The sequence below is a fragment of the Amblyraja radiata genome, chromosome 4 (genome assembly GCF_010909765.2).
Source record: "Amblyraja radiata isolate CabotCenter1 chromosome 4, sAmbRad1.1.pri, whole genome shotgun sequence".
Lineage (NCBI taxonomy): Eukaryota > Metazoa > Chordata > Chondrichthyes > Rajiformes > Rajidae > Amblyraja > Amblyraja radiata.
The window spans coordinates 44108300-44123997 of NC_045959.1; the positions used below are offsets into that span (position 1 = coordinate 44108300).

At 40.7% G+C, this 15698-nt stretch overlaps 1 protein-coding gene across 2 annotated transcripts in view; it reads right to left on the reverse strand.

The window, feature by feature from the left end:
• crispld1 (cysteine rich secretory protein LCCL domain containing 1) overlaps window positions 1-10560 on the reverse strand; it is a 41287-nt gene extending 30727 nt beyond the window's left edge. Inside the window, exons 1-2 of one of the 2 annotated variants that reach the window (XM_033019274.1) lie at window positions 10342-10560; window positions 9297-9701 (exon numbers count right to left, since the gene is read on the reverse strand). In XM_033019274.1, coding sequence (XP_032875165.1) covers window positions 9297-9635 — 339 coding nt within the window. In that variant the 5' untranslated portion in view covers window positions 9636-9701; window positions 10342-10560. The remainder of the gene's footprint in view (window positions 1-9296; window positions 9702-10341) is intronic. The other variant, XM_033019275.1, reaches the window with a different exon arrangement.
• Window positions 10561-15698: the final 5138 nt, after the last annotated feature.

The following is a 15698-nucleotide window of genomic DNA, read 5'->3' on the forward strand; positions in this document are numbered from 1 at the left end:
AGGAGAATTATATTTTTAAACTGAGTTAAATCAATCCAGTGTAAACAGATTCCTTGTATTTAATGGCTGCTCCCGGCTTGAGAAAAATCTTAATGCTCTCATGGGGAATTGAACAGAAAAGAACATGACTTTTCCTTCCTTTCTCCGCACCCCTTTCATCTGTAAAGTCAATGTTATAAACACTTCTATCTCTGTACCTAATGCTTGCCACCTATTTTAACAGCTGTAACAACAATGCCTCAACTACTCTTCAGTGGGCACAACAATTAGGAACAATTTTGTTAATATGCATGACTTTTACAAATCGTGCACAAAGATAAAAGTTAGTATTGTCATTGTCAAAGGCTATGTAATCACACCACAACTATAGTGGTGTCCTTTTAATATTGAAGGTGGACAAGCTGATATCTGTTCCCAGGCCCAACAAAATTGCTATAGTGTAAATTACAGAATGAAGAAACCATCTTTTGTTATCCAAGCCTGTTTCCTATCCAAGTCTGTTCATTCATGATCACACATCATTTGCATTTCAATCATTCAACAGTTTTCAGCCTCAAGGGATTTTGCTGTTTATTTTCAATCTGTGGGAGCACTCGACTCTACTTACTTTTCCCAGACCAAGCTACCAGTGCGGTCAATCTACTGTTTGTACCACACTTTCAGCTCCTGGAAACATTATCTGTGTGTTCTCGTGGCAAGGAAGCTTTCATAGACTTAGACTAGTACAGGTATGTGCACATATGAGCAAACATTTCTTGAAACTGAACTTTCAAACAGACATTAATAGTCATAGATATTGTGGATATGAATGGGAATATCTGCATGTACACCAATTTTATTTTAGTTCCATTTACATAATTGTTTACACAGAAGTAAATTATAAATTCATAGGATTTGCTCTTAGTTTTGTGTTTCTGATTCGTTGGGCCAAATCACACCGTGTCTCTATGTTCATTTGCTAATCTAGTAATCACAACTAGCTTTTACATACATGCATCTCTCAACCTCTGATCCTCTTCCCATTGCTTCTTTGAAGCAGAGTGGTCATAAGCAGCAACTAGGCCTCAGATAATAGAACCTGCCTTCAGATGACCCTGATGGTTTTAGGACATCGAGGTGTTCAATTTTGAGCATGTTCTGTCGTTCGCTGCAGTCTGAAGAAAATGCTGGCGGCCAGGGGCTGCAGCGTGAGCCAGAACAATGGCCACATCAACTCGACAGTGGGCAGCCAGTAAAGAAGGGTTTGCTGGTGAAGACCAGCAGCATCAGCGGCTAGTTTTAAGGTGAAACCACACAAAGTGCTGGAATAACTCAGCAGACCGAATCAGACTGAAGTAGGGTTCCAACGTCACCCATCTATGTTCTCCAGAGATGCTGCCTGACCTACTTAGTTACTCCAGCACTTTGTGTCCTTTTGCACATTAGCCATCATCTGCAGTTCTTTATTTCAACTACATACAATGATAATACGTATGTTAGAATGGAGAATCAACATTAACGGACACAATTCCTTCCCCCCACCCTCCGTATGGTCCATTATAACATGAGTTCGCTGTACTATGCATTATGTAATATACAAAATGAAAAGCAAAGAAAAACATTTTTCCATTTGTGGATAAAACGTATGTTATATAATTTCCTATTCCTCAAAACGGTTTAATTGATTTCTGTTACTGTTTGCATGAAGGTGCAAAGAGTGAGGAGCTTTCTTAATGAAGGAAAGGACAAAAGGTATAGTGACAGCAAGTGGTGGGGTCAAGTAACAGGTGCAGCCTTACAAAATCAGCAACTCTAATCTAAAAAAAATGAGAGGATGATAGGCAAGAAGTGTACAGTGAAGGGAGATATTGGGCTAGAGTATATCACCCATAGTCAAATATTTTAATGCCACCTCTGGGCATGGACTCTTCGACAGAAGCCATCACCCTTTCTTCCAGTCCAGCAAGCTGATGGATAAGGGCCTGCCACAGCCTGTCACTGACAATGTTGGTTTATATCTTCTCCTTCATGCAATAATGAAATGTGACGGTAAAATGCTGTACAATGACTGATATAATGCTGATGAATGCGGAAGCTGCAAAACGGGGGGCATGGGAGAATAAAGTGTATGGAGAAATATTGCATGGAAATCCTAACTGATACAATGTGGTGATACATAAGTGATCAGGGTGTAAACTGTGCGAGGTAAATGGCACAGTTTGAGAGAGGAATTCGATGATACCTTTATCTGACCATGATCAGCCATGCAGGAAGATTCTCCACCTCATCTACTAAGGCAGTCAGAGACCAATCTCTCAATTAGGCCACCTACCCTCTTCAACATTGCAAACCAGTGAAATGACTTCCATTACCACCTGTAGGCAATAAGCACCTCCCCAAACAGCTTCAGTCATCTTCACCCAGTACTAATTATTGCAAGCCAATCCCAAGAAAAATAGGCTTTGTGAATATTCACAATAAACAGCAGAATTTATAGCTGGAATGTCTACCTGAATGCTAGTCTGAATGCTTGTCTTTCCGCTGACTGGATAGCAAGCAACAAAAGCTTTTCACTACACCTCGGAACATATGACAATAAACTAAACTGAAATCACAATAATGATTTGTAATCCAAATGCTAGAAATCAATGAAAAGATGGGAGCAGAAAATGTGTGCATTCTACACCATTCCAGCACATTTTCTAGTCCAATCTATTTTAGACTCCTCTGCACAATTTTTTTGAATACGGATCCCACTTTCAACAAATTTCCCCACTTTCATGACAGAATGGTTACAAATAAGCTTTATTCAAACTATACCAGAAGAACTGGGTTTATTAAATCACCGGTAACCTTCTTTCCCAAGAATCAAAACGTGTCACTTGATAGGAGTCACACTGAAAATTTGGATGAGGCAAATAGTAATGTAAACACCAACAAGAGACTGCATTCATATCAAATCAACTTGATTCAAATTAATTTTGCTTTTACTGTGTAAATTGGCTTTAAACTCAATAAAGGCAGGCCAACAAGGTCTAAATGGTTCACTGTGTTGTCAGTTTAGAGCAAATGTTACAATATAGTATAACTTTTAACTTCAGCAATATTAACATGCAGTGCTTGACATGGCATAAAATCCGAATTGGAGAACGCTGCTTTCTGTTGGTCAATATTTGCTTTAGTTGATGTTATTAAGGAAATTAAAGTACATAACATAAAAATGCTTACATTGTATGGTCATCTTTTAAAATCAGTGCACTTCTTGATACAAATTGCTATCTTATAAATGCAATCAACATTAAATATAACTAAAACATCATGCATGGCACAGATAATTTTGTAGGTAAAGTTAAAATTCAATTGCTATTATGGTAGAAAAATACCCAATACATAATAATCCATGAATAATAATGTATGACTAATTATTATCATAGTCCTGCAGTCGTGAAACCTCAGTGAACAATTTTGGATCTCCAGGCAAATTAAACCCGAACTGGCCGGGCTGTATTTAAAAGTGATGGAGTACATGCCCCAATCAGCATCAATAGCACACAAGTGGAAATAGTTGAGAGCTTCAAGTTTCTTTGCATTGATATTACCAATGATCTGCCATAGACCAATCACATTGATGCAACAGCCAAGAAGTCAAATCAACATGTCTACTTTCTGAGAAGTCGGAGAAAATTCAGCATGTCTCCAGGGACTCTTACAAACTTGTAAAGATACACCATAGTATGTGGTTGCATTACAGCTCGGTTTGGGAGCCACTCTGCCGAAAATGGCAAGAAACTGCAGAAAGTTGTGAATACCACCCAGTAAATCACACAGACCAAACTTCCTACCATTGACTCTATCTGCCTCAGAAAAGCAGTCAACATTATCAACGACTTGTCCTAGCCCGGTCATTCATAGAAACATAGAAAATAGGTGCAGCAGTAGGCCATTCGGCCCTTCAAGCCTGCACCGCCATTCAATATGATCATGGCTGATCATCCAACTCAGTATCCTGTACCTGCCTTCTCTCCATACCGCCTGATACCTTTAGCCACAAGGGCCACATCTAACTCCCTCTTAAATATAGCCAATGAACTGGCCTCAATTACCTTCTGTGGCAGAGAATTCCAGAGATTCACCACTCTCTGTATGAAAAATGTTTCCTTCTTCTCCCTGCTTCCACCTGGCAGAAGGTACAGAAGCTTGAAAGTGCATACCACCACTCAGTAACAGCTTTTGCACCTCTTATCAAGCTTCTGGACAGCCCTTTCATAAGCTGGGTTATTATCCAATTCACCTCTACCCCATTGAGAACACTGGACTTTGTCCATGGAAATAGTGCGCTACAATGCTGAGAATAATGTTCTGAACTCCGTATCTTCCCCTTCGCTCTGTCTATTGTACTTGACTTTGACTTGATTGTATTTATGTATGGTGCAACTGATCTTTTTGAATAGCATGCAAAACAAAGCTTTTTACTGTACGTTGGTACGCGTGACAACAATAAAGCTTCCCTAGACCTGTTTGCATTGCCTCATTAACACTTTGCCAGCTCCATTCTGCTTCATAGCCTCAAAACTCCTCAATGACCTTCCTATGAAATCGATAGGTGCATGTGTCAGAGCATTCCTACTCAGACCCTCTGGTTATTTCTAAAAGGACTCCTGAGGTCACCAAGGGCATTGTCTTCAAATATATGCTTCACCTGTTCTATTGCAGTAAAGTATTATCCTTCACTCCATTGCCTGCCTGCTCTTCCATGTCATCCATACTTCAGTAGATGGCTACCTGAACCAAATTTATCTGTGCTATGGAACAGTGCCAAGTAATTACAACCCAGTTGATTCTTCAATGATGATCAAATTATTTGAATCAAACCCGAGGGACGGTATAAAAACCTTAATTAGAATGGTGCAGATTAATCAACTACAGTCAGGATATGTAAAAAGAATATTTGACTTACTTGATTACATTTGAGAAGATGAAAAGAAAGCTTGATTAGCACGTGTGTTTGATCTATTTTGCAAGGTTTCTAACAAGGTTCTATATAGCAAGGCTTTTCCCCAAAAGGTAACAGGAGATGGGATCAAAGGGAGAGTATCAAATTACATCCCAAACTGTAAGTGGTAGAAAAAGATGCTAAAGATTAACTGTTTCTGTAAATGGAAAGCTGTCAGAATTTCTGCAGGGCTCTGTTTTCCCTATCTTTAAGTGTGTAAAATAATGATTTAATTTAAATATAGGATCCATAACAAGGATATTGGTTATGTTTTCACAGATTCATTGGGAAATATTTATGAAGCAATTCTAAAATATCACTATATTATGGTCAGGTGTAAATATATCATATCATAAGGCTTGTATGGTGTACCATAAATACAATACTGCAAGTATACAATTCCAATGGCATGTCTCCAAGAAATTATTGGCCATTCAGAAGGTTCAACACGAACTTCAAAGGAGGAAAGCTCCTGAGGTATTCCTAGCATCATCTACTGGGAAGCTAGGTGGAACTGGCATTTAATTGCCAAATAAATGTGAATTGACTGGGAATTTATGCTTTGTGTGCAACTGAATGTCCAACATAAACTCTTACAAACTGATTGCTTACTCTTGCAAATATGATTTTAACAATCTATACATATGGTAGCCACAACACCTTTGAAATAAAGTCCAAAACAATTAAAATATCCTGAAGCGGGAACTCAAATCATACATTTTCTGTGCTTATGGACGTGCAAAACTGCCTCATATTGATGTAATATCATCAAATATTTCAGCATCAATCACATTCTGTCCAATAGATCTTACATAATTTCAATGAGCTTGATTGTACTTTTAATTAATTATTTACAGTCCATTTTTAAATAAAAAGGAGAAAATGAGCCTCATATCCACACAATGGACCATAAATCGCTACGAACGGATTATTGGCATCTGGCCATTGACTGCATTACAGATTTCTAAGAATTATTATCCTTCTGTAGATCCATCATTCCGAACTTCCTCAACACAGCCGCTTCTGAAGGGCATGGCATTGCTTGGCAGAAGTGCTTTGAGTAACATAATGTCATCTTACGGGGTGGTTTTGTTGGGGAGAAGGGGTGAAATAAAAGCCCTGCCAATTAAAGGGCTGCAGAAAAAAAAACTTACTAAATCGTCCTCCAATTTAGTTAGCTGTCAAAACCATTTAAGACTGTAAATATCGCTGAATCATATATAGGTAAACAAAAACTATCCAAATTTACTAATACTCTTCAAATCAATTAAATGTTTCTAAAATAAATTAATTATTTAAAAAAGAAACAAGCGACTCTCACAGCCCCAACATTACTGGGAGGGGTGTTGAAGGATAGGATGTGTTCCTAGAAAATGGCAATATTACAATTTTCCATAATGCAAAGCTGCAATATCTGTGCATGCATCAGAAAAAATGTGGTTTGAAAAAAAGTTTATTTACTTCTTTTTCAAATTCCAAGAAAATTAATTTTATTCCGTATGTCAAATTTTTGGGTAGTGATTTGTGAATTCTCTAAGGGCACGTTTCTGTATACCACCGAACACTTACCTTCCTCTTCAAATAATTAAATAGCTCACTGATCCAGCAACAAGACTAATCCGGCACAGGTACAGTCATCAGATTCTTCTGCATAAATGGCTAGAAATTGCTGTAAATACTTCAACACAGAAGTATTAAGGGCAGCACGGTGGTGCAGCAGTAGAGTTGCTGCTTTACAGCACTAGCTGCGCCGGAGACCCGGGTTCGATCCGGACTATGGGTTCTGTCCGTATGGAGTTTGTACGTTCTCCCCGTGACCTCATGGGTTTTCTCCGAGATCTTCAGTTTCCTCCCACACTCCAAAGACGTACAGGTTTGTAGGTTAATTGGCTTGTTGTATGTGTAAATTGTCCCTGGTGTGTGTTGGATAGGGTTAATGTGCGGGATCGCTGGTGGGTCAGACTCGGTGGGCCGAAGGGCCTGTTTCGTTGCTGTACCTCTAAACTAAACTAAACCGAATGGATTGAAATGTGTCAGTAAAGAATGTCCAGCAAATTTAGGATGAGATAGATCTTGGACTGTTCTGGCCCCATGTATATTTCAATGCAAGTTCACATGGCACGCTCTCTCTTTGAACAGTGCAATACTAATACTGAGGCTTTTTCATAATAAATTTGAATTCTAGCTAACATAATGACAGAGTAACACTCCAATAGAACCACATGCTAGCATAATGACAGAGTAACACTCCAATAGAACCACATATAAGTAGCATGTTCTCTCTGATTTCTCCCTACTTAATGAATTAAAATAGTACTTTAATGCAATACATAGAAGGATCAAAAAAAATATCTGAACAGATCCTCAGCAACTCTGGAAGTAGAAAGGAAATGCACGCAATGTGCTTTACTTAATGTTATCAGGAAATCTGCTCTCCATTAGCAAGAGTTATACCAGCATTTAGTGTCCACCCTCCATTAGCAAGTTCATTACCTGCCCACAAGCAAAACAAGAACTCCTATAATTATCTAAAAACTAAGTCCTATATATAATCAAAATGGTTTAATGCTATATTGATAAGTATGACATTCATGCTGATCAATATGTGATCAAGAACTGCAAAGAAAAAAAAAATCCACATAGAAAATTCATTTGGGCAATTTATTGGTGTAAGAAAATAATAAAAGCTGACGCAACATCAATTTTATAAATTCATCTGCAAGTGTGTACTTACATCAAATGTCCTTATATAAATGTATCAATAGTTTGTCTTTCAGCTCTACATTAAACTGAAGACATAAGAATGTTAATATGAGAGCATAGTGGAGATTTACTGTGAATTGAGATCTTCTCGCTGTCATTTAGCTCTGCATCCTTCTAAACAGTAATGTTCTCCAAAGTTTACTGTATCACTGAGGAAATCTAAAAGTTCCGGTTTCTAATTTCTGGTTTCCTCCATGCTTTTGAAAGTCAAAATGCAGCGCTTTTACTACACTGCCAAAAAGGCGCTTTGGGATTTCCACTGGAATTTGGCAATTATTGTAAATGAAAACTTTCACCTTTAAAAAAACAGACCAATCAATGAAATCTTCCGATGATTTCAGCATTCAGGAAGAAGCTGTATTGATGAAATTGTGCCATAGATAGAAATATAGAAACATAGAAAATAGGTGCAGGAGTAGGCCATTCAGCCCTTCGATCCAGCACCGTCATTCAATATGGTCATGGCTGATCATCCTAAATTAGTACCCCGTTCCTGCTTTCTCCCCATATCCCTTGATTCTGTAAGCCCTAAAAGCTATATCTAACTCACACGTTCACATTGTCCATAGATTACTTGCACATATATGACACATTTTCAATATCCAAGTAAATCTGATTTCCCATTCATTTTAAATGGATTAATCCTTTCATTAAAACAGTACAGCTACGTTTTCCCATTTACATTCTTGTTGCACCGTTCACCCATTTCCTCATTCCTTCTCTCCAGAGATGCTGCCTTCCCGCTGAGTTACTCCAGCATTGTGTGTCTATCTGCACAGTTTAACTCACTCTGTTGACAAACTCTTAGGTTCCCATTGAAAATAAATTGTATAATGACGATGAATTATTTCCCTGTACACCCATCCCTCCAGCCTTTGGATGTTATGTTCTAAGACCACTGTAGAAGTAGGCTGAGATTAAAATTAAAGAGATCATAAATTATTATCAGGAATGAAGTGTATTCAGCACAACAGCAAAAGTAACTGCGAAAAATGATTGCCTTTCTTGGCAGTGTTTCTAAAATTACTGCTATAATTACTTTTTTGCATCATAAATAGGCAAATCCTGATAGCATGATATTCTCCTTCTGAAATGGTTTATGTTCATAGAGAACATACAACATGTCAATCTTGCTCATTAGAATATGATTACCATTACTTAATTCTAAATTGAAATAAGTCATAATAGAAAACCTATCTTTCCCTCAGAAATCCAGGATAGCGCTAACCCTACAGTGCAGTAGGCATTACTGTGCTCTTCCTCAAAGCAGATGTCATTTTAGAATGTACAAATCGCAAGGTCCTTCCAAAAAATAATTTATTTATTGACTTTGTAACCTGTATAACATGATGACTATGACACAATATTGTAATTGTTCGTTTCCATTTTGGTCTTGCCAGTCTTGGCAATGGGATGTTTTGCTTCGGAACTGATATTTTATAATGGGAGATGAATCAAAACAAATGTGTGTTCCTTATTCCTGGCCATAAAAGACAACGTGGCTTACTGCTGATTTTCTTGTAAGAGTTAAACGATTCTGAAACCGATGGTGTACACTTACCATGTATTCCATATCAGCTGCACTTGGTGACACATGACTTCTCAGTTTATTGTGCAGATCCAAGATTAGTTGCCTGTCAATATCTGTGATGGATCTTTTCGCTCTTCTGGAAGTCCTGGGTGGCACATTTGGATCCGTATAATTTGACTTGATTGAATCTAAGCTGCCAGTTGCTTTAAAGTGTGCTTCGGTAGCCAAGCGTTTCTCGCGTTCTTCTAGAAACTTTGCCATCATTACATCCAGTTCTGAAGTCATATTGGGGCGCACCATCGCTACAACCGATTGTGCAACGAGCAGCAGCGCCGTTAGCCTTGTCCATTCTAGCTCTGCACACTTCATGTTGGATGACCCCGGGAGCGCACTGGGATTATCTCTGAAGTACTCGGGACCCGTTCAATTGTGAGGCTGCAATGAAGAACGGTGCACTGTTTGCAGGTTAAAGGTCTCGACGTGTCAATTAACTTAAAAAATAAAAGCAAATGAGCACGCCCGTCCATGCGGGGTGGAATGTGTGCCGCCGGCTAACGTCGTCATGGAGACGTCCCGGGGCGCGGGGACACCCAGCGGCAGCGGGCATTGAATTGGGTTTTATATAATGAAGCAAGAGAGCGGGAAAATCAAATTCACCCGCATTTACACCCCCAGACACGTCCATGCCCGTGCACTGGCGGGAGTTAGCGGCCAGGCTGCCCGAGAGGGCGGACCAGGGACAAGCCCGGGAAACCGGTGGACACACGACAGGGGAGAGGGGGTGTGGAGGAAAGAGCTGCAGATGCTGGTTTAAACCGAATATAGACACACATTGTCACCTATTCCCTTTTCTTCAGAGATGCTGCCCGTCCCGCTGAGTTACTCCAAACTCAGCGGGACGGGCAGCATCTCTGAAGAAAAGGGAATAGGTGACAATGTGCTGAAGCAACTCAGCAGGGGTCAGGCAGCATCTCTGAAGAGAATGGATAGATGACACAAAGCTGGAGAAGGGGAGAGCAGCGTCGCCCTCTGCCCGGACAGAGTGAGTGAGGGTGCAGCGGGTCCGGAGACTTACCTTCGCAGCCCTCACTGTGCGGGTTGATGCGGAGAAGAGCGTTGGGTTGCGATACGTGCAGGGCGAGTGTGTCTGGATGCGGGGTGGTGTTGCTGCTCTTGATGCAGCCTCTGCTCTGCCCGGCTCGACTGGCGGCGCCGCCTTTATCCCGATCCCAGTGACGTGTCGAGTGGAGCCGGGCCGGCCCGACCCCGCACCGCGCGGTCCAGACGCGGGCAATCCAACAAAAGCAACAACCCAGCCTGTGCCAAACCGAGCAGTGGCCGCTGCAATTCAGGAGCTGGAATGAATCATTACCCGAGGGAAGGGGCAATTCCAGAAAAAGGGGAACTCTGGAAAATAAAAAAAAGTAGCAATCTATCAAATGAAGGAAATTCGAAAGGGAGAGACAGCTTCGAGATAGGGCATTTAAAGAGCAACAGTTCTGAATAACGGGTGAATCGGCATCAAACTTCTCAAAAGGGACATTGAAGGCAATTAATCTGAAGAAAAAAGGGGAGGGGAGAGGTGTAGGCATCCAGAGAGGGGGGTAGTAGAACAATAAAGGAGTCACTTAGGAACTTGAACAACAAAGGGATGAAGCTAACCAAATTAACGCAATCTGGTTAGCACTGGGGTTAACACAAATCGTGGGGTGGGGTGGGGAGACAGGACCTTGGGTAGTCCAGGATCGGAGATAAGGCAAATGAAGAAGGCCAGAAAGAGGAATTGGTCAGAACTAACATTGAAAAGGAGGCAATATAGAAAGAGGGGCATGATGGAGTAAAGAGGAGCAATTCAGAAAGGTGGCAATTTAAAAGGAGAACTTTGGCAAAAGGACAAAAAGTTATAAACCATTGCATGAGTAGGTGACTAATCTAGAAACTAATTCAAAAAGATAAATATGTCAATAAGGATAGTAATCCAAATAAATGGATAACAAAAAGATCAAATTGGAAAAAAAAGGGAGATGGGAAAAAGACCCTTTAGAGATGAAGCAAACAATCTGGACAAAGCAGCAAAGCAGAGTATTATTTGAATAAAGAGGAAATCCTTTAAAAGTTTCTGGAACAGGAATAGTCTAAATGCAAAGAAAGGAATAGGTGCAATACAGAGAATGAAGACAGCAGAAAAATACTGCAGAGAATACAGTATGTTAGGAGGTTTAGCCAATATAAGATTAGCAGTGTGACATTACCGAAAATGTAGAGTGGGTGTGGATCAGATTTTCATATATATTATCTTGGAAACAGATCGCTAGTTCTATCTTAACTTGATCACATTTAGATTGTAAACAGTTTACCTTTACTAAATAATATTTGATTAGTATTTTCAGACCCACTTAAAATATTATTTTGTCAGAGGCTAGTGTTCTTTATTTATTTATTCCGATTCCTGAAATGAGTAATCATTGGAAAAGCCAACGGATATTTCCTTTTCCTAATTGCCTTTGAAGTGAATGACTTGCTGGGTCATTTCAGGGAGCACTTAAGATTTAACCACATGAATGGGTCTGGAGATATGTATATGCCAGACCAGGTAATATCACAGGTAAAGCCCTGCCTTAAAGTACATTAGTAAATCAGTGTGTGTGTGTGTGTGTGTGTGGGGGGGGGGGGGGGGGGGGGGGGGTATGACAATCAAGTATATTTTAATCTTCATTGTCCATCACGGGATTTTCTTTAATGTCAGTGCATAAATACAAATTCCACACCAGTCATTGTGAGATTTAAACTGAAGTGTTTGGATTGTCCAGTCCACACCTTTGGATTACTTGGGCAGTAAGTTAACTACTATGTCACAACTGTATCCAAACTGTTTTCTTACTTCATTTTGCAAAACTGTACCAGAATTTCTTGTTTATCACTGATGTTGAAAGTGATGGCAATTTGACTTCTGGAATCACTGCAATCATAATGAAGGTGCTGTCATTGTGGTATTGGGCAGGGAGCTCAATGACACAGATCCAGCAACGATGAAGGTCCTATAATATCCCTCCATGTTAGAATGGGGTGTGACTTGGAGGGGGATCTGCAGTTGATGGTATTTCCATTTGCCTGCTGCCCTTGCTCTGGCTTGTGGTAGAGATTGTAAGTTTGGGAAGTAGAATCCAAGTTACCTTGGCAAATAACTGCAGGACATTTTGTTAACGGTGTTCTTTTCAACAGTGGTATGGTAAAGCTGAATGGAATAAAAGCTTTGGGTGGTTGATAGGAATCAAACAGGCTGCTTTTTCCTAGGTGTTATCAAGCTTCTTGAGAGTTATTGTTAACACTCACATTCAAGCAAATTGAGGAAATGCCATTTAACTCTGACTTGTGCCTTGTAGATTGTAGGAAGACATTGGGTTGTCAGAGGTGAGTTGTTTACCACACGGCACCCAGACTCTATCCTGCTATTGTAAAAATATGGCTAGTCCAGTTCAGCTTCTGGTCAGTGGTCACTTCCAGGATATTGATAATGGGGGACTCAGAAATAATGAAGAATTTGAATTGAAAGATTAGTACAGGTGTCAGATGTTATGATGAGAAGGCAGGGGAATGGGGTTAGGAGGGAGAGATAGATCAGCCATGATTGAATGGCGGAGTAGACTTGATGGGCCAAAAGGCCTAATTCTGCTCCTATCCCTTATGACCTTATGATTTATGACATTGCCACTTCTGACTATAACCGAAAGAAGGTAATTAATGAAACAGCTAAGGCACTTGGGCATAAGACATTGACTTGAGAAACTGCTGCAGTAATAATCTGGAGCTGAGTTGAATCTCCAACATGGATGAACCGCGAGGTCCATTCCCTGGAGACAGCCGAGTGTGGGAACACAAGACACTGCAGATGTTGGAACCTTGATACAAACACAAAGTTTTGGAATAACTTAATGGCTCAGGCAACATCTGTGGAGTGAATGGACAGATGACATTTCAGGTTTGGTCCCTAAATCTGTCTGATGAAGGGACCCAACCCTAAACATTGTCTATCCATTTTCACCACATAAGCTGTCCATCCTGCTAAGTACCTGTTCTAAATGTCAGATCACCCTTCCTGGGAGTGAACCCATAGAAAGCACCTGACCCATATGGAGTCCCCAGTAACATCCTCAGGACCTGTGCAGACCAGCTGGCAGGGTAATTCACTGACAGCTTTGAACTCATCCTTTACCATTCTGAGATTCCCATCTGCTTTTAGAAGACAATTTTCATCCCATTCCCAAAGAAATGCATGGTCATCTGCCTTTAAGACTTCCATCCAATAGCTATAACATCGACCATTATGAAGTGCTTCGAGAGTCTGGTCATGGTGCACATTACCTCCAGCTTCCTAGATAGCCTTGATCCACAGCAATTTCCTGTCAAAACAAGTACAAAGTAAGCACAGTCTCCCTGGCCCAGCACACATTGCTGGAAAATCTGGATTGCAAGGACACCTGTGTCAGGTTCCTATTTATTGACTGTAAGTCTGCCTTCAACAGCATAATCTCCACCAAGCTCATCTCGAAACTCATGGTCCTCAAAGTCAGCACTTTGCTCTACCACTGGAGCATTGACTTCCTGACCCACACACCATAATCAGTGATGGTTCATAAAGTAATATTCTCCATGATAATTCTCAACACTGCTGCCCTGCTAAGCCGTATTCATAGCCCCTTACTAACTCCCTTTACACTGACAACACTGTGGCCAAATTCTCCTCTAACTCCATCTACAAGTCTATAAATGACACAGGATCTCGAACAATGATGAGGAAGAAAATAGGGAGCTTAGTAACATGTTGTCAAGATACGAGACGAACCACATTGAAGTTACACCAGTACCCCGCAGAGGATGAGATCTCAACTCCTTATTATACTCTCTATAGACACACAACATTGCAGACAAATTCTGCTCTAACTCCATTTACAAGTTTGCAGATGACAACACTGCAGTTGGCCAGATCTCGAACAAAGAGGAGACAAAGTACAGGAAGGAAATAGAGAACTTAGTAACATGGTGTTATGACAACAACCTTTCCCTCAATGTCAGAAAGGCAAAGGTTTTAGTTCTTGACTTCAGGAAGCAAGGTGAAGAACATGAACCAATCAGCCTCAATGGTGCCAAAGTGAAAATGGTCCAGAGCTTCTAGTCCATAAGCATAAATATCACCAACAATTTAACAAGGACAAATCACGTTGAAGCTACAGCCAGGAGAGCACACCAACGCCTCTACTTCCTCAGAAAACTAAGGAAGTTTGGCATGTCTCCAAGAACTCTTATCAATTTAAACAGATGCACTGTAGAAAGCTTCCTATCAGGATGCAATCACAGCTTGGTTCAATAACAGCCCTGCCCAAGACTGCAAGAAATTGCAAAGAGTTGTTGATGTAGCCCAGTCCATCATACAGACCAACCTTCCCGCCATCAACACTTTAAAATGTCTTGGGAAAGCAGCCAACAAATTCAAATACACTTTTCACCCAGTCATGCGCTCTTCTCATAGAGTGATACAGTGATACGGTATGGCGACAGTCCCTTCCGCCTAAGTCGCCCACACCGGCCAACATGTTAAAGCTATACTATTCCCACTTGCCTGTGCTTGGTCCATATCGCTCCAAACCTGTCTAACTGTTTCTTAAACGATGGGATAGTCCCAGCCTCAACTACCTCCTCTGACAGCTTGTTCCATACACCTTGGATTCCGATTAAATCTTTTCCCCTTCACCTTGAACCTATGTTCTCTGGTCCTCGATTCCCCTACTCTGGGCAAGAGACTCTGTGCATCGACCCCTCTATTCCTCTCATGATTTTTTACACCTCTATAAGATCACCCCTTATCCTCCTGCGCTCCAAGGAATCGAGACCCAGCCTACTTAACCTCTCCCTATAGCTCAGACCCTCTAATCCTGGAAACATCCTCATAAATCTTTTCTGAACCCATTCAAGCTTGACAATATCTTTCCTATAACATAGTGCCCAAAACTGAACACAATATTCTAAATGTGGTCTCACCAACGTCTTATACTACTGCAACATGACCTCCCAACTTCTATACCCAATACTGTGGCTGTTGAAGGCCAATGTGCCAAAAGCCTTTTTGACCACCTTAACTACCTGTGACTCGACCTTAAAGAAACCATGCACCTGCACTCCTAGATCCCTCTGCTCTGCAACACTCCACAGAAATCTACCATTTACAGCGTAGGTCCTGCCCTTGTCCGACGTCCCAAAGTGCAACACCTCACACTTCTCTGTGTTAAATTCCGTCGACCATTCCTCAGCCCACCTGGCCAATCGATCCAGATCCTGCAGTAATCTTTCACAACCATCTTCACTATCTGCAAAACCACTCACTTTTGTATCAGCAGCAAACATGCTAATCTTGCCCTGTATGTTCTTATCCAAATC